The following is a 22,120-nucleotide window of genomic DNA, read 5'->3' on the forward strand; positions in this document are numbered from 1 at the left end:
ATGCTAGTTGTTATGCATGATCCAAAAGATGGTTACTAAAATAATTCAATTAAAGTATTCAGATTATTTTTTCTAAGACAAAGATCTCCATATATACCATTCTAAACTGTTGTATTTCGTATAGTTACAGAACTAAAGCTGTCAGAAAAAAACTATTAGAAAATGAATTCACACTTCATCAATAAATATTAAAATGAAAACCAAACCTGATGACTAGGCTATACTGGTATTAACCAAATCAAAAATAATACCAGCATACAAGCAGAACTATGAGATTAAAAACAAAGAAGACTAAGCCACAAATGCAGAAGGTAAAGATACTACACAAGAAATAAGATGGCAAAAAATAGAAATCTTGGGGTTTTGCTTTTTTAAAAAGCTTTTTTAACAGTTCCAAAAAAATAGGAACACCAACATGATCACACCTGTGCAATGAAAAAGTATTGTAGAAGTTTCAATACAAAATCTGTTAGTCCTATCAATTTTTTTCCCCAAGATAAATTAATTATTCTAACACCATCTGCAAATAAATTCTACATCCCAAGTAGATATGGACTCAACTGAGATGCATGAAAGTGTAAGGCTAAAGAGTCTCTTTTCCCCAGTTTTCACTGAAATTCAGGTGAGAGTTAAAAATCAACCTTAATTCATCGTGAGGCTAAGAGTGCAAATGCTACTTCATACTTAAAAGGGACTACTCATTTCAATTTCTCGAGCCCTTACCTAATCCCATTTTGTGGTTAGGCAAGTCAAATTGTTGGTCTTCGTGAAATATTAAGTACAGTTTGAGTATCAGAAAACATTTCATACCTAAATACCCTCTGATACTGAGTTATCCTATGTGAAAATTCATTTTTATTCAACTACTTTATTCAGGTCAGATTATTTCTTCCTCTTGTACACAGATAAAAGTGTATGGACTGTCTTAAAAATAAAGCAAAGGCAAAAAACAGACTGCTATTAACCTTCTATAAGAATTTTTTTTTTTTAAGAAAAACTGCCAAATGCATAAGCAAAGTTTAAGAACATACATGTTTTAGAGCTCTTGAAAACACTTACATAAGCACACCTATTTAATGGTAGAGAACTTGCAAGAAGCAGGGTGGATTGGGGAAGCATGAAGAAGGGGAGAAAGTAAAGCACACTAGCACGTGCAACACAGTTGCAAGAACATACTCTTTTCTTATCCAACTTGTATAGTTGTTTAATTTCATGTAAAAGCACTACCCAAATAGCATGAAAACAGATATAAAGCCATGCAATTATGTAGGCAAAAATTACCGCTTGTAAGCACATCAGTTCAGAAGTGTAAATTAACATGTACCTTTTGTAATGCGAATTTTAAGTGTTCTAGTAGTAGCTGAATTGTATACAGAGTACAACATGAAATATCAGTTTCTATGTGTAAATAGAACAGTCTAATCATGTTCAAGTTCAGTATCTAACTTAAAATGGTAATGTGAAAACTAGTCAAGTGCAGACAATTTCTTAGGTTTTTGAAAGAAAACAACGAAATTGCAGGTAAGTTTCTCCTTAAAAGAGCCTCAAAATGTTTAGCTTTTTTGACAGGGAAGATGAAAATAAAATGTTAAGGTGAATGAGGAAAAAAAACACGGGTAAATGAACAGATTTTGTGGTATATGTCAGAGGAAGCAACATTAGATGACCAAGCAGCAAGACTGCATTATTTTAAAAATGACTGGAGAAAAAAGAATCAGATTCCAAGTGTGAGGAAAAGCAGATAGGTATCTCTGATGCTTATCCAAGTCCTTGATTTTTCTTGCCCTGCTTATAAAGAACATCCTGAAGATGTGCACAGATGAGAAACAAACATATTTCCTAAAGCCATTTGTTTTGAGACTTAAAGAAGGTCCTGATTTATTATGACACTATTATCCTAGGGAAGATTTCTGCCTCATTCAACTTTTGCTCAAGGCCTGGAGGACAGCTCCTATTCCCTCCCACAGGTACAGTAATACAACCCAGTGTATTTTTTCTCCTATGTCTTCTATAGCTTTTCTCACAACTCTGAGCAGGCCCTACCCTTCTCCCTAGCCACACCTTTTATTGTCCTCCTTTTCTGCTGAAAACCACTTCTCTTCTTATTTCCTTGTTGGAAGTGCACTGGTCTGACATACTGTAGCAAATCCTTTGGCACGCTACTTATCTCCCTCTTCCTTTTGCTCTATAGTTCAAGACGAATATATTGACACTACGTATATATTTTAACTATTTACACATTAAAAAAAGTAACATTTCAAGTTTCCTAAAATGGTGAAGAACCCCCCGAATCCTACCAGGTTCCATTTGAAATGCAAATATTCCAGAGGAAACTACCAGTTACCTATTTTTAGAAAACCTCTGTTGCTTCTAACAGACTCAAACCTGCAGTCCCATATTTCAAATACCTCTGATACCTAAAGTGAAAGCAAAAAAAATACCTACTTTTTAAATTTTCCAAAACCAAAATCCTGTACAACTTTCTTTGACTCTCTGAAATCTAAAAGCATTTCTGGAGATAAAACCTTACCTTAGAAATAACTGACAACTAACGTTACCAGTCAGTGATTGCTATGTTAGGTACTATTCACATATTTAATGAGAGAAACTTTTATCCTAAAAGCTTGCAATTAAGCTTATCAGAAGTGACACAAATACATGAGAAAAAGACAAGATAATAATACAAAAATTGTTATTAGCATAAATAAGAGTCATAGCATACCATTTGCCTAGTCACTGCAAAGTATTAGCAGAGAGTTTTAAAAAGGCATCTGAAAATGATAATTTAAGTGGCTTTTCTGACTTCTGTGTATCTCCTCTTTTGCACATAAAGGGCAGCACAAGGGAGTGTGAAGGCATTTCAGGGAAAACTATAACAGACAAAAATGTCTAGCAACACTGGCAGGCCAAAGACCAATGAACTGAGAACTCAAAACCCTGTAAACGGAGACTACTAGATTTTGTTCCGTAAAGCAAAAGTCAAGAAGGCATTTTTTCTGCTCTCTCAAATGCTTTTGTATTTCAGTGAGACAGAATCTGATTTTTTGTTCTTGCTGGATTCTGTCCACAATTAGTGGAGATTCAAATACTCACCTCATCAGTAAGAAACTCCTTACTCAGACCAAAGTCCGTCAGCACCACATGGCCATCAGAATCGAGGAGAATATTCTCAAGTTTTATATCCCGATATATAATCCCCAACTGCAGACAGAATATAAGAAAAGCATTGCCAAATCACTGTACCATATCAAGGAGACACTGAATGCATTTAAATGTGAAGCTAACAAAATTCCCATTACTTAAACTGATACCTCAGAGACTGCCTTCAAAAACGAGGGGTTTAAAGTGTCTGAAGAAATACCTTTGAGACGCTTGTGAATTCTCAGAAATTAATATACCAGGTAATGTCGTAAAGTTTGAAGGACATAATGTATCGTTTACATCTAAAAGTAACTGAAATTTGAATTTGCTTGAAAACTGAATTTGCCTCTGATAGCAATTTGCTTGCCTACAGTTGTGCCAAAATTTCAAAACGCTGCTGTTTCACTGTAACAAAACAAGGAGAACTGAACAACAGTGCAACCCAAGCATTCTTCATGTTGACTACAAATTAGGTTTACTGTCATACTCAACTCTTTGATAGAGATTACCAAAAAATAACCATCATTTGTCAATAATACTTTTCGCACTGCAGAAAAAAACACGTAGCCTTATTTTGGTACACATAAATAGACATTTCATTGGAAAGCATTTCTAATTATACAACTAATATGTCCCAGTAGTAGGTAAAGTTACTGTGAATTTAAGACTACCTAAAAAATATTACTAACTTTATACAATGTGAAAAGAATACAGTTGTAGTTCCACAAAATCAGCTTGTAGCATCCACTGAAAGGATAAAATTACTTTACCTTGTGTAGATGTTCAAGTGCCAAAACAATTTCCCCAATATAAATTTGCACTTCATTTTCTGAGAATCTCTCTCTTTGTGAAAGGTGAGTAAACAGTTCTCCTCCATTTATATAGTCTAAAAAGTAGAACAAAGAACCTTGTAATTTCACTTTCTGACAACTTAATTTTCTTACAAAGTAACTATTAATATTGCAGTAAGTTATTTAATAAGATGTTCTGGGATCAGATGCTTTTACTTTATTGCAACTCTGTAATATTTCATCCCATTGTACAATACTCAGTTTCTTTATTAGTGTAGTGATGGAAGAGCATTACCGACTTAAATAAGCAGCAAAACCATAAAGTGAGCCTCAAATATCCATAAATTATGGAAGATGAATATTTTTGCAAAATTGGTCTTTTAGTTAATCAGAAAAAGAACAGCACACAAATGGTATCTACGAAGCGAGTATTTGTACACCCTTGTGAAATAATTAAGAACAACAAGTCAGACTGACATTAAAAAAAAGAGTCAAAAAACAGATACTAAGTGAAATAATCACCTTTGGGCAATTACAAGTTTTACCCTTTGGAAGTGGAACTTGTATGGCAAAACTTCCTGAACGAGGTTATTTCCACACACATTCCTACGTGAAAACCACACTTTGATTCTTTGCAGGACACAACTGGGTGGTTTTCCCAGTCAGGAAGGGGGAAAAAACTAGTTAATACAAGAGTTCCACTGCAACACAAACGTTTTAGATACAGAATTGCTTACACTGGCAACATACAGTAAAGTAGTTCATTTATATTTGAGGTTTACATACACAGAGCAGGGAACGTACTCCACAACGTCTTATTCAACATTTTCTTGAATACAGATCGTATAGATTCAGGTATTATACCAAAAATTCTTTGAAGCAGAAAGCGTATATACAAGTTACACATATTCTTATCTCTCTACTCTTTTCACAGTTCTCCATTCAGAAAGCAGTAATAGTGGAACCAAACAAGAAAGTGAGGCAGAAGATTCATCTAGGTCAGTAAGTAAATGAAAACATTGATCCTAAAGTATAAATAACCCACATTTTACAATAAAAGTAGTAATAACTTAACCCCATGCGATAAGTTCTGTTTAGAATTGGTATTCGGATGAATAAAACACCTCATTCTTTCAAACCTAGCTTAAAGTCAATCTAAAAACTAGAATTGGCTCCAAATTCTGTATTCTGGAAAACAGAAATGCAAGTGCATGTCTGCACTTGATTTGGATTAAATTACTGCTGCTATGTACTCTGGCAGCACAAGGACTTGTATTAAGTATTGCACCAAAGCTCCAACTCTAAAACCTCTTGAACCTGAAATGACACATTACTCATTCACCAAGCTCAGCTGGGTAGAATCGAGGCAGATGCTGGTTTCCCTGAAAATTCAGAAGCAATTCTGAAACACAGAATTCCAACACTACATCAAAGAAGCAAAGAAGTGATTTCCAAGGATTTACATGCTCAGACAAAAAAACGTGCAGCAAACCGTTTTGTTGTTGTTGTTGCTGTTTGTCAGGGAGGGCACAAAGCCTAAATGAATTATAAAGTAGCCTTAGGCCATGACAGTTGTTTTTTGTTTGTTTCTCTGTTGAAAAGAGTGATTAAAAAGAGCAGATAAACAAAACTACGCACTACATAACTCTATTCCCATTTTCTGCTAAAAAAGGAAAGAAAAGGACATTTCTGGAACACTTGTTACTCTGAGAATGGTATCATGTAAACTTTTGTGGAAAAGCAAACACAAATAACAAAAAATCTTAGTTATACATCAGCTTTGAATTTTTTTCACTTTAAACTTCACCTTGATGTTGTATTAACGTGGGAAGTAAATGCCCAGTCTGTACTATCTATTATGTAACATTCTTCACAACTACTGGGCTCCCTCCTCTTTGACTCTAATGAAAATATAATCTCAACCTTTTAATTTTCCCTTCATAAAAAAGGTTCTTCTGGTCTTGTAATTATTCTTGTCACCTACAGTTATCTAAAAATGAATACACAGAAATTTATCAATTTCACATATATATATGTATGTGTGTGAAATACATACATATATAATTTTTCTAATGGAATCTGAATGATTGAGATTGGATTGAGAGCAGCTGTGAGGAGAAAGACCTGGGGATGCTGATGGATGAGAATCTCGGTGTGAGTCAGCAATGTGTGCTCGCAGCCCAGAAAGCCAGCCATATCCTGGGCTGCATCAAAAGTATAGCCAGCAGGGTGAGGGAGGTGATTCCCCCCCTCTGCTCTGCTCTTGTGAGACCCCACCTGGAGCCCTGCGTTCAGGTCTGGGGCCCCCAGCACAAGAAGGACATGGACCTGTTGGGGCAAGTCCAGAGAAGGGATGTGAGGATGACTGCAGGGCTGGAGCACCTCTCCTATGAAGACAGGCTGAGGGAGTTGGGGTTTATGCTGGTTTTACTTGGGTGGGCAGCCGAGCTCCACCACAACCGCTCTCTCACTCCCCCTCCTCAAAGAGGAATGGGGAGAAAATACGATGAAAAGGGCTCAAGGGTTGAGATGAGGACGAGGAGATCGCACAGTAATTATCGTGACGGGCAAAACAGACTCAGTGTAGGGAGATAGTAAGATTTATTACCTATTACTAACAAGCTAGAGAAGTGAGAAACAAAGGGAAGAAACCAAAAGCACCTTCCCCCCCATCCACCTTCTTCCACCTCCTCACCCCAAGCGGCACAGGGGAATGGGGGTTATGGTCAGTCTATAGCGCTTCTTCTCTGCCGCTCCTTCTCGGTCACTCTCGTCCCCTGTGCTGTCGGGTCCCTCCCACGGGACGCAGTCCTTGCCGAACTGATTGATCTGGCGTGTGCTGCCCACAGGCAGCAGCTCTTCAAGAACTGCTCCAGATATGTGTCCGTACCACGGGGTCCATCCCTCAGCAGCAAACTGCTCCAACCTGGATCCCCTATGGGCAGCAGCTCCTGCCAGGTCACCTGCTCCTGCGTGGTCTCCTTTCCACGGGCTACAGGTCCAGCCCGGAATCTGCTCCGGCAGGGGTCTTCCACAGGCCCCAGCCGCCATCAGTGCAGGTCCACCTGCTCCACCGTGGTCTCCTCCACGGGCTGCAGCGTGGAACCCTGCTCCACTGTGGTACTCCATGGGCTGCAGGGGGACAGCCTGCTTTACCATGGTCCACACCACAGGCCGCAGGGGACTTCTGCTCCGGTGCCTGGAGCACCTCTCCCCCTCCTTCTTCACTGACCTTGGCGCCTGCAAGGCTGTTCCTCACTCCTCTCACTCTCCCAGCTGCTGTGTGGTGCAGCATTTTTTTTCCCCCGTCTTAAATATGCTCTCACAGAGGCGCAAAACAACATCATTTACTGGCTCAGCTCTAGTCAGCAGTGGGGCCCTTACCAAACATGGGGCAGCTTCTAGATCCTTCTCACAGAAGCCAACCCTATGGCTCCCTGCTACCAAAACCTTGCCACGTAAACCCACTACAGGGTTGTTCAGCCTGGAGAACAGAAGGCTCAGGCGAGACCTTATAGCAGCTTTACAGTACCTAAAGGAGGCTACAGGAAAGCTGGGGAGGGACTCTGTCAGGAAGTATAGTGACATGACATGGGGTAATGACTTTAAACTAAAAAAGGTTAGATTCAGAATAGTAATAAGGAAGAAATTCTTTACTCAGAGGGTGGTGAGGCCCTGGCACAGGTTTCCCAGAGAAGCTGTGGATGCCCCATCCCTGCAAGTGTTCAAGGCCAGGCTGGATGGGGCTTTGGGCAACCTGCTCTGGTGGGAAGTGTCCCTGCCCATGGCAGGGGGGTTGGAATTAGACAGACTTCAAGGCCCCTTCCAACCCAAACCTTTCTGTGATTCTCTAAACTGCATTCTAACCAAAAACTTCTGGATTAGTACTATGATGTTTACAATACATTCTCATTTGTCTCATACTTCATCTATTTTTTTTTCAAAATTATTCATCTATAAATTAAATACCACAACAATCAAAGATGAAACCCTCATTATTAAAAGGTTAACGTCAAGGAATCACAAAGCTATAAATGTATTTCTAATTTCTACTTCACCTCTTCAGCATCTTCCAGTCTTTGATAGCATTTTATATATTCTTTAGTATCCTTTTCAAATGAATTTGTGAAAACCCTTACACTTTTAAAGTCACATTTTCAAAAGGAATCTAGTGAATACTTCATTTAACCTTGAGCTTCTCAGGCACCTGTTTTATCCCATGGTAATATATGAAACTAAAGCACGTATGTAGAACACCTTCCTAGGAATTGACAGCCAGCGGGGTAGGATTCATATAACATTAATAAAAATTATTAATTCTACATTTAAATCAGCCTATTAATTAAGGTTCAACAAGTGGAAGTTATGAGTTAACAGTAATCAGAAAATTAAAGGACCATTTACTTCTCCAAATAAGCCTTAAAAAAATTGAAACATGGAAGTCTCAATACTCAAGAGAGAAATGGTTTAACAAAGTTTTAGCAGCAAAAGCTTCCTGAAGCAGCGAGGTTTAAAGCTGCATTTATTACTCTTTTCCAGCTCTTTTAAGTACATACTCCTCATTATGAGGAAAAATCCTTTATCCTCCCAAGAAAGCCAGGCCTCTAAAAGGCAGTGAAAACTGGGGAATAAAACAGAAGAAATAACTTCTTCATGTCAGCCTCTTTCCCAAAAACAGTGCTGGGTTGAAAGGGGGGTGCAATGGGTGGAAGGTGTTCTCTCCTAGTTGAAAACTCAGAGAAAGTTCCTTATCAGTCTCATGCCAAGCTTGCAAATGCTGTAGAAATAGATCTGTTTTTTCACATAAGTATGGAAAGCAAAATGGCAAGGACAGAAGTAGAATGAAGAAAGTTCTAATAAGCCTTGCTATACAATAGTTCATTATCAGGCATCTTGTGTAAATGGATATTTATGGATGTTACAAGAAGAATTACAAGAAGAATTTACAAAAATAAAGTAATGCACAAAAGCAAGTAACAGGTTAGAGCTGAAGAACAGCAAGAACTTATTAACAAAGACACCACAATATATGTACTTTCACCAGCATTTTAGAGCAGGAAATCCGACCAACAACCTACACGTTCCAGTGTTGTAAGGAATTTGCCAAGACATAAAAATGAAAGCACAATCACCTTTAACAGGCCTTGTCCACCCTTCTATGGGGGCATCTGTTCAGACAAAGGCCCGACTGAGAGACACTTCCAGTTTGCAGTGGTTCAGTGCTACTAGAACCTACCAACTGGTCAGCGTAGTGGCAGGCAGCCCTGTCCTCTCAAACAGATGGCAACATTTCAAAATACATTTTATTTTTAATGTGACTGGTATAAGCCATCTTCAGAGTGAAATGTCCTATATGTCTGTTCAGTTATTTCTTCACTGTCATAGAATATCCCAAGTTGGAAGGGATCCACAAGGACCATCAAGTAAAACTGGCTCCAAGCAGGATCACACAAAAAATTAAGCTATGTGCCTGACAGTGTATTTTTTTTTCTTCTTTTCTGCCAACTGATCCCAGAAATAAAATTACTTTTGGTCACCCCACCTTACGAACAACCTTTGTGCCACACAAGCAAAGACAGCATACAGAAAAGTAAGGGAATCATTTTAATGCCTATGAAAATTGTTTCAATTATAGTAGCAATTAGTCAAATTCTGCAGAAAGCTAATGCAGTGTATAATAACAGTTAAAGAAAGCTGCAAATGAAGATTTCATCTTCTAGGTAAGTTCAAGAAAATTTATCTTTAGTAATTTTCCACCTCTGCTTTAGGCAGTTATGACCATATCAGTAACTTGCACGCAAAAAAAAAAGTATAATATTTTTTTCCCCAAGTCAGAGTAGCACACTGAGGTTCAAACAGGAAAACCACAAAGGCACTGTTAAAGATGAACTGTATTTTACTTCCTATATTCTCCCATACAACCTCCAAACACACAGTACTTAAGACCACATGAAAAAAACTAGAAAACATGAAGGAGATAAAAGGATGGATTATATATTTAATTTTTAGATTTTATTTTGCATTAATGTAAGAGTTGAAGCCTGAAGACTACTCACCTAAAATGAGATGAAGCTTTGTATCTGTTTGGAAGGCATAATGTAACGTGACCAAAAATGGTGATTGCCTAATGTGCTCCAATACTTGTCGTTCTGTCCTTGTGTGCTCAGTTGTTTTGGCTTTTTGAACTATTGTTGCTTTCTTCAGTACTTTCATGGCATACAGTTTTCCAGCATCGTGGCCACTTACTTTCCTTACTAGGAACACTTTTCCATAGGCTTAAAAAAGAAAGAGTGGGGAGAAAAAGAGTTATTTACTCATACTACAGGTCTAGCTGACCATGATACTACTGCTGATTATTAACATTACACAAATTCTCATTTGGCCCTTATACTCAATTATTCTTTGTTACGCCAAATAGTAATTATTCAGGTTAAAATCTTTCAGGATTTTATTTCAGAGTGACCTTTTCAAAATAAATTTCAACCAAACCAGCTCAGCAAGTGAATGCAGGAAGAGTAGGAAAAACAGAACTTCAGTATTTAACATAAAGATTAAAAAGATAATTAAAAGAAATTAAAAGTTAAAATGACTTCTTCCTTTGCAATAACCTAAAAATCTCATACTTAGAATTTGGCAAGAGTACAAGGGTAAGGGCAATGCTATTTTTTGTCCCCCTCAAAATATGCCCGCTTTTGCACAGATTAGAAGCTTTGATTACTGGCTTTACAGCAATTCCAAAAACTCATTGAAAATCCAATGAATTCTTCCCACCAGTATTTAGAACACAGGGGCTTTCCAAGGCTCCCATACTGGGCTTAAAGAGAATAAGCTAGAAGGAACTCTCCAAAAAAGAAGTTTTCTAAACACAAACAGGAAAAAAAAGTCACCAGGACAAAAAGGTAGGCCTTCCAAACTTTTTAAGTAATGAATCTAAGTGTTCTATTTACGTATTTTGTTTAAAATATGCTCCCCAGTAGAAAAATAAGACACATGGACTTTTTTTTTTTTTTAAATGAAAAGGCTCCTATAGGCCAATAAATGACATCTCTACTAGACAAAGCTGTTGGAAGAGTAACAATTAGATTTAGCACGTATTTGAACAAGGTAACATGAGAAAGTCTCAGTGCTACTTTTGTAGATGGTTATAATTACTTCTATTAATAACTGCTTACAGGAATCATGAGGAAGGAACAATGATATGCTTTACTTATCTAGATTTCCAAAGTACGTAACAAGTTCCCTTACAAAAGTGTCTTGAAAACACTAAAAAAAAATCATTGGTTCAAAGAGTAGATTAGCAGACAAAAATCAAATGTTAAAAATAAACATTCAGCTTTTAAGATGAAAGGAGGACACCACAAGAGTTTGTCCTGCATGATTCAGTCATATATGAACTACAGTGCGGTAGTAAGTTATCTACTACAACAGAAATCAAAGCTGACTGCTGAAAACTGAAAAACCATATCAAAATAGTAAGTAGCTGAATAATAACATGACAGATAAAATTCCAAGTAAGTAAATGAGTAAGCCATATGATGTAAGATAATCATTAATTTTTATACTGTTATAACTGAGAAAAAAATATCTGGAATTATTGTAGACAGTTCTATAAGAAAACACCCCCAGTGGCTAGAGGTAATCCAAAAAGCAAATAGAAAGTGAGAACTTCAAGGACAGTATTAAAGTGGAAATATGACACACGCTCAGTCCCTCAGACCTTCAAAACAAAATCAAAAATCCCTTATGCTGTGGTATGAAAGCTTTGTGTGCTCCTATCTTGAGTAATGCATGCCATTTCAGTGCTCCTCTCTTCTGTCCCCAGCTCCCCTATCAGAAAAAAAAAAAAACAGTGCTGGAGAACTGTAAAAGATCCAGAAAAGAATAACAAGGATTGTTCTGATTATGAAGGGAAGGGAATGCATAAGCTTTTTATTCAGCCTGACAAAAGTAGAGTACTGAAAAAGATGCCAGAGAATTAAAATCAAAGATCTATACAAAGGTAAATAAAGAACAATTTTTCATTATTCCTAAAAATAAGATAAAAGAAAAATAAGAATTAAAAATAAGATAAGAAATAAAATGATCAGGTATCAAAACTAAGAACTACAGAACACACAAATATTCAATTAAGCTATGGAACTACTGCTACATTACACTTCAGATGTCAAAAATGTAGATGAGTTCGAAAAGATGATATAAATCCTTGATGGAGAAGAATGTATAGAAACCATTTCTAAACACAGAACCTCTGGCTCAGGTAGACCCCAAACCACAGACTGCTACAAGTGCATTAAGCAAACCATCATCGTCTGCATCTTTGTGTTCTTCTAGGGTCTCTTTACAGGTCTCAGAGACAGAGAAGTGAACCAGCTGAGTGCTTTGTTTAACCCCTACATGGCCATTATCTTCACATAGCATTCCCAAAAGGAACACTCAAGTATCTCAAAACCGTAAATGCACTAAACAAGAGTATGCTGTCCTGATGGGAGACACTCAAATTAATTATGCTCATCTTCAAACACACTACAGTGTTACTCCCAGTAAGCAACTACATGCAACTCCAACTTTTTCCCATCGTTCCCCATCCCTGACAGGGAATAAAGAGTTTTGAGTTATCCAATGATGCATTATTTTCTTCTATAGCTAAGTTCTGCTTCATTCCGTATACAGAAGTGATATTACTCATTCTTTCAAAAATAATTTTTTCAAAAAGCTTGTTTTTTTAGCTGACTTCTACTCTACAGGGTCATGCTTGCATTCTTCGCAGTGCCTACTATTCCCAGTATGGGTTGTCACAGATAATAAACAAGTTTCCACAATATACCTGTCAAGAAAGGCAAAAAGGGCCAGAATAGGTTAAACCTCTATCTATTTTAAGTGACGAATGGGAGATACCAGGACATTTCTTCCCCCTCCACAATGCTCAGTATTATATAGCACTCCCCAACATCAGTTGCAGCCATGAGATCTCAAGTGTATCAATGTAAATTGCCCTGAGTAGTCTCAAGCTGATCATCAAGAATTGGATAACCACAGGTGTAAAATATTATCATAGTAAAACAGGCATGGGCCATAAATCCTGTCACGATGTATAGGCACAAATGAACTTAATCAAAGTTGTACAGGCCATAATATTGTGACCTCAATGACACTATTATGCTTGTGTACAATTTTCATGTTATTCAATTGTTTTCCAGTACTGACTTAAATTATTTTAGCATCTGAAAAACAGACCCTACTATTGAAAGCACTGGTTTAAAACAAACAAACAAACAAACAGAAAAAAAAAGCACACCACAACAGAGCTTCCAAAAGCAGTACTTCCATCTTTTTAAAGAGTTACTACTCAAGAAATGTAGATGCTTTTGCGATCCACTAACACACAACAGAAACCACTGTGGAGAATGGCCTGAGCTTGCATTTCTCAACTGCATAAGGGAATGGCCCCAGTTTTCACCAATTTTCAGCTGAAGCTTGCTATTTAACTTTCTTGTGCCTCTCTAAAACATCCAGAATAGGGCATTACACAGAAGCTTCCTTAGGTTCCCAGGACACAGCAGTTTTATCAAAAACATTGGAGAACATTAGGCTACACCAAACTAAAATTAACAAAGCCCTCTGGATTTTAACACTTGGCTATTTGCATCTTTGCTTATACTTTATAAAAAAAGCATACAGTAACGCACCTCAAGCAGCAGCATGCTAGCGGTATATTAAGAGTATCTACTATGGTTTTAAATACTGTGTATGAGAAAATTACCTGGTAAACGTGTGAGCTATATGGAAATCTCTAGAAACTATACTAATGTTACCTTAGAACAATTTGCAAAACGGAGCTTTACCACGGTACAAATTGTTTCCGCAGCAATCTGAAAAGGACTGACAGCATGATGAGGACTCTCAGCAGTTTTGATGCGAATAAATCTTAAGTAGCACTATTTTAATCAAATGACTCATGACATGTTCAACAGCAGATTCTCCGATATTACCACGAGAAATCTACTTAAAAGACAACACTGCAACAGCAAGTCATTCAAGTGACAGCAAGGAAAAGGCACACAACTTTATTGCAAGAATACCCGTACCAGATGATCTTATTTCAGAAAAGCTTTTTATGCTTCTCAGAGCCACATTTCAGTGTTCTTTCTCATAACAACTGATACACATCTCTACTATTTTCAAGGCAGAAATATTTAGTCAGCAGTGCATTCCCCACAGAGGAAACGCACATGCACAGCCACCAAAGATTTACCCCCAAATGCAATAGGTTTTAAATTATGGAAAAACTAAAAGAAAATATAATGTATGCTTATATAAAACACATAAAATTGATCCTTACGATCTACTACAAGGAACAAAATAAACATATAAGGTTAATGAAAAAAGGACGCACTAATGACAGATTGATATGGATATCAGGCTTGAGATGAGCAAGACATTTCATGCCAGCAATTTATATCACATTTTCACTTAATTTGTGAAGCAGAAAAATACAACTGGGGGTTAAGACTTTCCTTTCACTAATGCCTTTTTCATGAATAATAATTTAGTAATACACGCCATTGTACATAACAATTCAGCAAGTCATTCAAATATGCCGAAAGTACACACTTATTGAAAGCCAATGAATTAAAAACAAAGTAATCTTCGCTTCTTTTTTCTGTGTAAATGCAAAACACATTAAGCCATTGCATCATGCCAGCCAACTCTAACAGAGAAAAAAACAAGCAATTCTTATTGTTTATAGCAGATGGAATGGTTTCTGTGGACTTTTAAACGCATCAAAACTTGACACTTACATACAGAAAACTTTAAAGCAGTGTTTTTAAGCGCTAACATAAGGTACACTTCTTAAGCTACTTTTTTTTTACTGTCATTGTAAGAATAATCATGAGACAACAATAGCAAAAGGCTCAGAGGCACAAGATATATAATGATTTGAATACGTTTCACTTTGCTCTTGTATGATAATATGCCTTATGACTTATTTCCTCTGAACTTTTCCTTGTTAAAATAGGCCATATATTTAATGTACCCAAAAAATCCTGAGGCAGAACTCTCGCTGTGTAGATACCTGTCCATATAAACTAAAATTCAGAATGTGGCAAAGTGAGAAAGGCATACAGCTCTAACAGCTAAAAATGTGGGGAAAAAGCCAAACAAAACCCTTTACGATCAAACAGCATTCTGAAGAAGCATCTTCAATTTTTATTGTCCACCACTAAATTACCAAAGATGATGCATTCTCTGTCAGATTTCTTTGGATGTCAGACAAGCAAGAATCTACAGGGGGCTTTTTTCAATGTTATTATTTAGCTAAGAACAAGTTCTTTGTCCCATTAAACAGGCAAATAAGAGATTATAAATATGAAAGGCAGGAGAGGGAAAGCTGCATCTTAAAATGTACTTTCTAGCAGCATTTTGCTTTTGTGGTATGTTTTGTTTGGTTTGTTTTTGAGTTTTTCTTTTTGACTTTTTTTTTTTAAACCCTTGGCTTTCTTAAAAAATAAAAACTATTCAAGTAAATCGGTATGGCAGCAGATCCATGACTAATTTTTTTTCCCCTTCACGGAACTAAGTTGTTAAATGAGGGCTCTCATTAGTCAGACAATCTACCAGTGGGTAAGCACGTGTCTCATTTTTAATTGTTACCAAAATTAAGGTAAATTTTCTTCTTCAAAATTTCTTTGCAAGTACTGCATGCTCCTGAAGTCTCCTCAATTGATCAACCGTTAGCTGCCTGGTTCATCTTCATAGTTCCTTCTTAAATACAGGATTGCACTTACTATTCTCTCCAGTTTCCTGTATCACCTCTGACTCATTAGTTCCAGTAAGAATCTTTGCTACTGACCTCCAATTTCACGTCCCAATTCTTTCAGAATTCTCTGGGGGGAAGAAAGGGATGAAACTGTACAAGTTCCAGGTTCTTCGACTGAACAGTCGCCTCTTTTCAGTCTGCTCTTTCAATACAGAAAAATAAATTTTCTTTTTCCAAACCCTGTCTCCAATCAGACATCCCACTTTCCATTTAATATTCCTTATAGGCGTCCTTTGCAGAAACTGAAGTAAAATATTAATTTGAGTTTGGAGTCATTTGTAGACACTTCCCAGTCTTCTGTGCACAGTAACCCCACTTCTTTCTTCTCCTTTCAATCTTACCAGAATGGAGAGAACAACATTTCACATTTTATTCAATATTCTTTGAAAGATCTAACTAAAATTTCACAATCTCGGCTTTATCAGAATACTTTCTGACCTTTAGATGAAACTAAGATTATTCTCTCTCATATAACAAGATTTTGAACTAATTATCTAAATCTGGCATTCGTCCTACCAATTTTCCTTCCTTCATTCGAATTTATCTATCAGATTCTAAACATCCTCCACACATAAGTCTTTAAGCTGTTCAATCCTATGGAATTCTCACTCTAGCTCTTTTAAGCTTGTTCCTGGAGAAATTTTCTGTATATACTTCTTTATTAATTTCTTTAACAGCTTTATACTATTAATTGTGACTTACAAAAAAACAAAACTAAAAACTTAGCATTTTCAACACATTTTTCATAAACTAGTCATGTTGCTGTAAAGTTAATTCCATTAAGTTCTTGAAATAAATTAGGATTAAGATAGGTATGAATGATTAATTTTTATCTGTTTTAGCCACATAAAATGAATATGCCTAAATTCTCATATATTAGCATTTTCTATATAAGTACTTAAAATAATTTATGCATAATATTTTAGAAATCTATATGACTATTATATTCTTGTTTCTAGTTATTCCTCTGTGTTTATTAGTGGCCTGTAGTGGTACACCAGATTACTGGGGCACGTGCTCAGGAGCCACATGCACTGCCTCTTTTTCATTCAGTCTGCCAACTGTGCTTAAAGTGGCATTTATTAAAATCAGAAGCAGAAATAGTTGAGATGAAAAAAGCAGGAATAATCTTTGTGTAGAGAAATGTAAGACTCAGAAAAGCTTATGACTTTTTTTTGAAGAAAAAGTTTAGACTGAAGTAAATAAGCCAAGTGGACATGCATAAGCCAACACAGCCACCTTCCTGTTCTCTCCTTCGTGTTTTTTTGGAAGCAATTAGATTACTTTGCTGTAAAGTTCCATAAAATAGAAGTTTTCCAAGTCACAGGGGAAAAAAAAAAAAGCTTTAACTAGATAGGATAAACAGCTAGGGACATGAATTCAATTGGCAGGAAGTCTGAAAATTCCACATTAGCAAGGCTATAAAGCAACTGCAAAAGAAAAGGATTTAAGTGAAAACAAAGAAACTGGAATTTCAAAAAGCATATACTGAATAGAACAAGGACAAGGCAGAGAAGTCAAGTAAATAATAATTTGCTCCCAGAGCAAACAAGCACGTTATTAATTATTTTATTAACAGTGGCATACTTTCAGAGATTTTGTTCTGTTGATGTCAAGTGTTACTGATTACTCCAAAAGGGAAGTTTATTGCAATGATAGCTACTTAATGCAATGTAAAGGGCTCCAACTCTGATTAAAAGGCGACTAACTCATATTTCCTTGTATTTTCCTCTGAGAGACAGGTTAGAAGATAAGCAAGTATAATATTTTAGTACCAAAAAAATAAACTAGCGTGCTTCCAATGGTGATAATGTGTTCAAAACCAGACTAGGCATACAGAAACACAAGAAGAAAAATGTGAATTAAAAGAAAAAAATAAATATGAAATCATACAAAGCCAGAGCATGAAGAAAAAGCTATTCAAAAATAACTTCCACAGGAGAAACATCAGCACATATGGACACAATTTCTAATCATCTTATTGTCTTTTTAAAAAATGAACCTTAAAAATGATACAAACAAGGCCTCAGCTACTAGCTGAAAAAAAAAAAAACAGCACCATACTAAGTGTCTATACAGAGCTACCACAATCACATACACAAAGTTAAATGATACTGTGCTTAAGTGCATTTTGAATATTTTCTTTAGTTACTCCGTTGCCTCATAATAGGCTATATGTAAAATATTGTAATCAGTTAAAATATCACCTACAGCCATCACTTAACATGCCTAGGAGGCTTCAATTCATTCCGTTTCACATTACTGTAGATCATTTAACCATCAGATATCTGGGAAACATTTTGCACTCTGCTGAGCTCCACAGAGAAGAACTTTAAAACAGTATCACAGCTTTTATTTAGCATTAGCTGTATCGCAGTATATCAGCAATACCTAAAAGCTCACAGCAGGTAAGGCTTTCAACTGCCAGAATAAAGATAGCTCTTGCCTAAAAATAGAGCAATGTGTAAACAGAAGCCACAAGATGCCCTCTTTTCCACTTTTCTTTAAATTGTTCCCGAACAAGCCCTTTCATCTGCATGAATCAGTTTGTCTAAGGCAACGTCAACCCCCACCCACATCTTCAACTTCACAGAACTTAATAGTAAAAGAACAGAGCAGTTCCCAAAACTGACCTCCCCAAAAAACAAACAACTACAGACCAAACAGTTCTCTTATCTTGTCCATATTTTTAGGATAAGTCACTAATGGAAAGACACAGGCTGCTTGGATAGGTGCCTGCCACCACACACGCACCCCATACCACTTGGAAAATACTTGAAGTATTTCAGATTTCTAATAATGAAACTTGTCATTCATTCCCTGAAAGGTGAAAGGCATCTAATGAACATCTGTAACTTGCACCCTCACCAATAGACAGCTACTTGTTAGAGGGATGGCATTTTTAGATTCACCAGAATTAGGTTGCCACCTATACAGAGTTTAACCCAAAATTAAATATACATTGAGGAAAACAGCCTCCATTCTTATTCTGATAGGATTAAAACTACAGAACAAGATAATTCAAACTTATCAATGCAGAAGGCATGCAAATAGTCTCAGATCATTTCTTCATTTTTTGTGAGAGCAATCCTAAGGATGACAGTTGAAATGCAGACGCGTAGTTCTGGACAACAGAGGTCAAGTTTTCCATGAGGCCTTACTCTTCTGCAGTACCTTTTAATACAATTCTCCAGCCAAAGCCTGCCATTCCAAATATTCCTGACATGTTGTTGTGATTATAGACAGTTTTATTCATGCTCTCATTCCTTCCACTAAACATATATTCTAGAACAAAGAACTGAGAAGTCAGAGCAGTCATATGCATTGCTCCAATCTCAACTCAAGCACGAGTGAAAGAAATGACAGGCTGAAACAGGGACCCACGACTCCTGACACGACACAGTTAAGATCTTATAGCGAAGTTCACATGTTAATAGGTGGCTAGATTCTTAACAAATTTTGAAAAATAGTCACTCTGCTATGGAAGAAAGGGGGGGGGGGGGAAGCAGGGTAAACTGCACAGTATTAAAATATAGTCACAAAAATAGCTAAATATACTAAGTGAATGCATATCCCCAGACGTTTCACTTGCAGCAGCTACTGCAAGGTCTACTGCCTTTGGTCGAGTTGATTTTTGACACTTAAGATGCAGTGCTTGCACAACTGTTTTGTTATTGACAAAAAAGTTCTAGAATTTCCTAAAAAATGATATTTACAAAGGGGTTTCTATGTTATTAAACAGCAGCATAGCCAAGCAGTACAAGTTCTCCGTAATTCTTTAACGGTAGCCAAGATACTTGCAAAAAAAAAAAATTCTTTTCTGCTGTTTATTCAACAAAAAGAACACAAACTCTTCCAGGCACAACAATATGTTGAAAATTAAGATGATGTTCAGAGCCTCATCAAAATTTTGTTGACAGTATTTACAAAAGAAAAGCCTAACACAGGTATACCCTATTGTAAAGTAATGTGTGGTTCTTTCAGAAACCTCTTGCAAGAAATAGAGGATTTTTGCTTACTGCAATCCCCAGAATGCTTCTCAAGCTAGGAGATGAAACATCCTCAGCAAGAACATCTATAAAAGTTGCAGAATGTCTCTGCTACTGGAGGCTTTTGCTGATCTCTGTTTGGAGCGATGCAGCTATGACTAGTCACTTATCCCAACACTCAAAGAACCTCTTCTAGTCCATTCCAGTCCTGTTTTCAGGGATTCTGTGTCACCGTAAACCCTGAAATCTCAGATGGTCCCTTCCCGAAAAGCAAACAGAACTAGCTCCATTCTGATCAGGCCACGTGCATTTAAGGCTGCCCAGTAGTTGGCAAACAGCAGCCTTTGACACACCTAGAACCCTAGTCTCAGCTACGATACGCTTAACACTGAGCAAAATTTAGTGCCCTCATCATCTTGAGTTCTTAGGAACGTACCTCACATTATTTTTAACATTACATTTTAAACAAGGCAACAAGCATTTCTTTACCAATAAAAGAAGATACTAGTCTTGCTACAAAATGCCCTTTCAGGATACCTAATGTGTCCTTGGTTTCCTGAACTTTGCAGGAATCTTTGAGTCCATTCTTGAAATCGTTTGAAGCCCACTGAGACCGAAGATGTTTCTGGAGCAAACTGACTATTAGAGCTTGACGAAGACAGACAGATGTGCTTCCTCAGCTGTTCTTCTTCACATACACACACTGTTAATCCCATTATCAACCTGTTAAAGCAGTCTTTTCTGAGAGTTGTTATTCATAAAAATTACCCTGTTAATCTGAGTGAAGATGGCTATGGGTGACAAGCCTAAGGACTACCTGCTATGATTAAGACTATCCCACACCAAGAGAAGTTTGCTAATCTGTTTATAAAGAAGAAAGGGCATGGAAGGTAGCAATGAATGCCAACAGTACCACGAGAATTATTTCAGAGGTACTGTCTAAAGACAGTAGAAGGAGGTCAGGCTACTACTAGTCTCAGCTTGAAGAGAAACCACTAAATTCACTTTGCATTTCAAATGCAATTGTTGCAGTATTAAGATGACCTCAGACTTACTGTGGTAGGAAGGAAAAAGGGGAAAAAAATCAGGAATGGAACTGGTCTTTGTACATACACATATACACACACCCCATTAAATATCCGGCCAATGTTTCCATCAGCAGGAGACAGAAACGCTCACATAAATGCATAATTATGAGTATTTCATTTTTGCCAACCACACTCAAACCAATAATGAACCTCTTCAAAACAGCATTGCTGCATATTCCTAGGAATATGCAACATATGTATCTGAATATTAAAGCTTCCTTGCCCCTGTCACCAACTACTGAAATTGAACAGCAGGAGTTGAATTGTCAAGCCTTTTGAATTTAGCTTTTTTAAAAACATTACTTCAGAAACAGAAAAATACAATCTCAGGTGATCTAATGGCTTAATAAATTTATGAAAGAATCTCTACAACCCCTAAATGTGGAAATAAAAAACCTTTGCTGCTCTTTTCAGTGGTGCAGCAGCTTATGCAATTATAGCCTCACTGCTAGCTGTTAATGGTTGATAACACCCCAAATTTAATATCAAAACTAACTTACAGTATTTACAGACCTTGATGATAGTCCACCCTCACAATTATCCCAATATACTCAACAGTGCATCCAACATGAATACTGACAAAAGTGTATAAACATGCTAAGAATAATAAAAGCCATTACTTTTCGTCTGTGTGCATGTCTGAATTTACCTTTAAACAAAGGGGAAACAAAACCTTTAGGATTGACAACACAGGACATGCTAAGAATAATAAAAACTATTACGTTTGGTCTATGTGTGTGTCTATGAATTTGCTTTTAAACAAAGGGGAAACAAAACCTTTAGGATTGTCAACACAGGACATGCTGCTAGTTACAGATAGCAATCCTACAACGTCCTACAGATCTCCATCATCATGCTGAAACCCACAATAAAACAGTAAACATCCTCCTGTCTTAAACATTACAGTCGCTTGACTATGACAGAAAGAGACTACTAGAGTCAATGCCAAAACATACAGCTAGCCTAAAGCATTCTATTCAATAATATACTGCCATTGGAGTTTTTTTGAGAAATTTGTCAAAATATAGTCTGGAAATGTAATAAAATTATAAAGTTCATGTATTCATTTAGATCAGATCCTTCACAAACTGTATTATATCTTCACAAATCAAGCCATTTATTTTCCATTTTTTAAGTGAGCATCTTCAGCCAGTGCTTTAAGCAACAATATCTGACCTATAATTTTGCTGTTGGTTGTAAAAGAAGTGAAGAATACCATGGTATACAATACAAAAGCAATGCATCTTCCTAAAGAATGTTCCAATTACTAAGGACTCAGCTAGAAAACAAAAC

The 22,120-nt window shown here is 36.8% G+C and overlaps 1 protein-coding gene across 2 annotated transcripts in view; it reads right to left on the minus strand.

The window, feature by feature from the left end:
• Positions 1-22,120, minus strand: part of RPS6KA5 (ribosomal protein S6 kinase A5) — a 79,773-nt gene that overhangs the window by 45,482 nt on the left and 12,171 nt on the right. The window contains exons 3-5 of one of the 2 annotated variants that reach the window (XM_080596264.1): positions 9,989-10,207; positions 3,912-4,027; positions 3,094-3,201 (exon numbers count right to left, since the gene is read on the minus strand). In XM_080596264.1, the coding sequence (XP_080452390.1) occupies positions 3,094-3,201; positions 3,912-4,027; positions 9,989-10,207 (443 nt within the window). Of the gene's footprint in view, positions 1-3,093; positions 3,202-3,911; positions 4,028-9,988; positions 10,208-22,120 lie in introns of those variants that run through there. The other variant, XM_080596265.1, reaches the window with a different exon arrangement.

Source organism: Anser brachyrhynchus (genome assembly GCF_964034855.1).
Source record: "Anser brachyrhynchus genome assembly, chromosome: 5".
Taxonomy (NCBI): Eukaryota; Metazoa; Chordata; class Aves; order Anseriformes; family Anatidae; genus Anser; species Anser brachyrhynchus.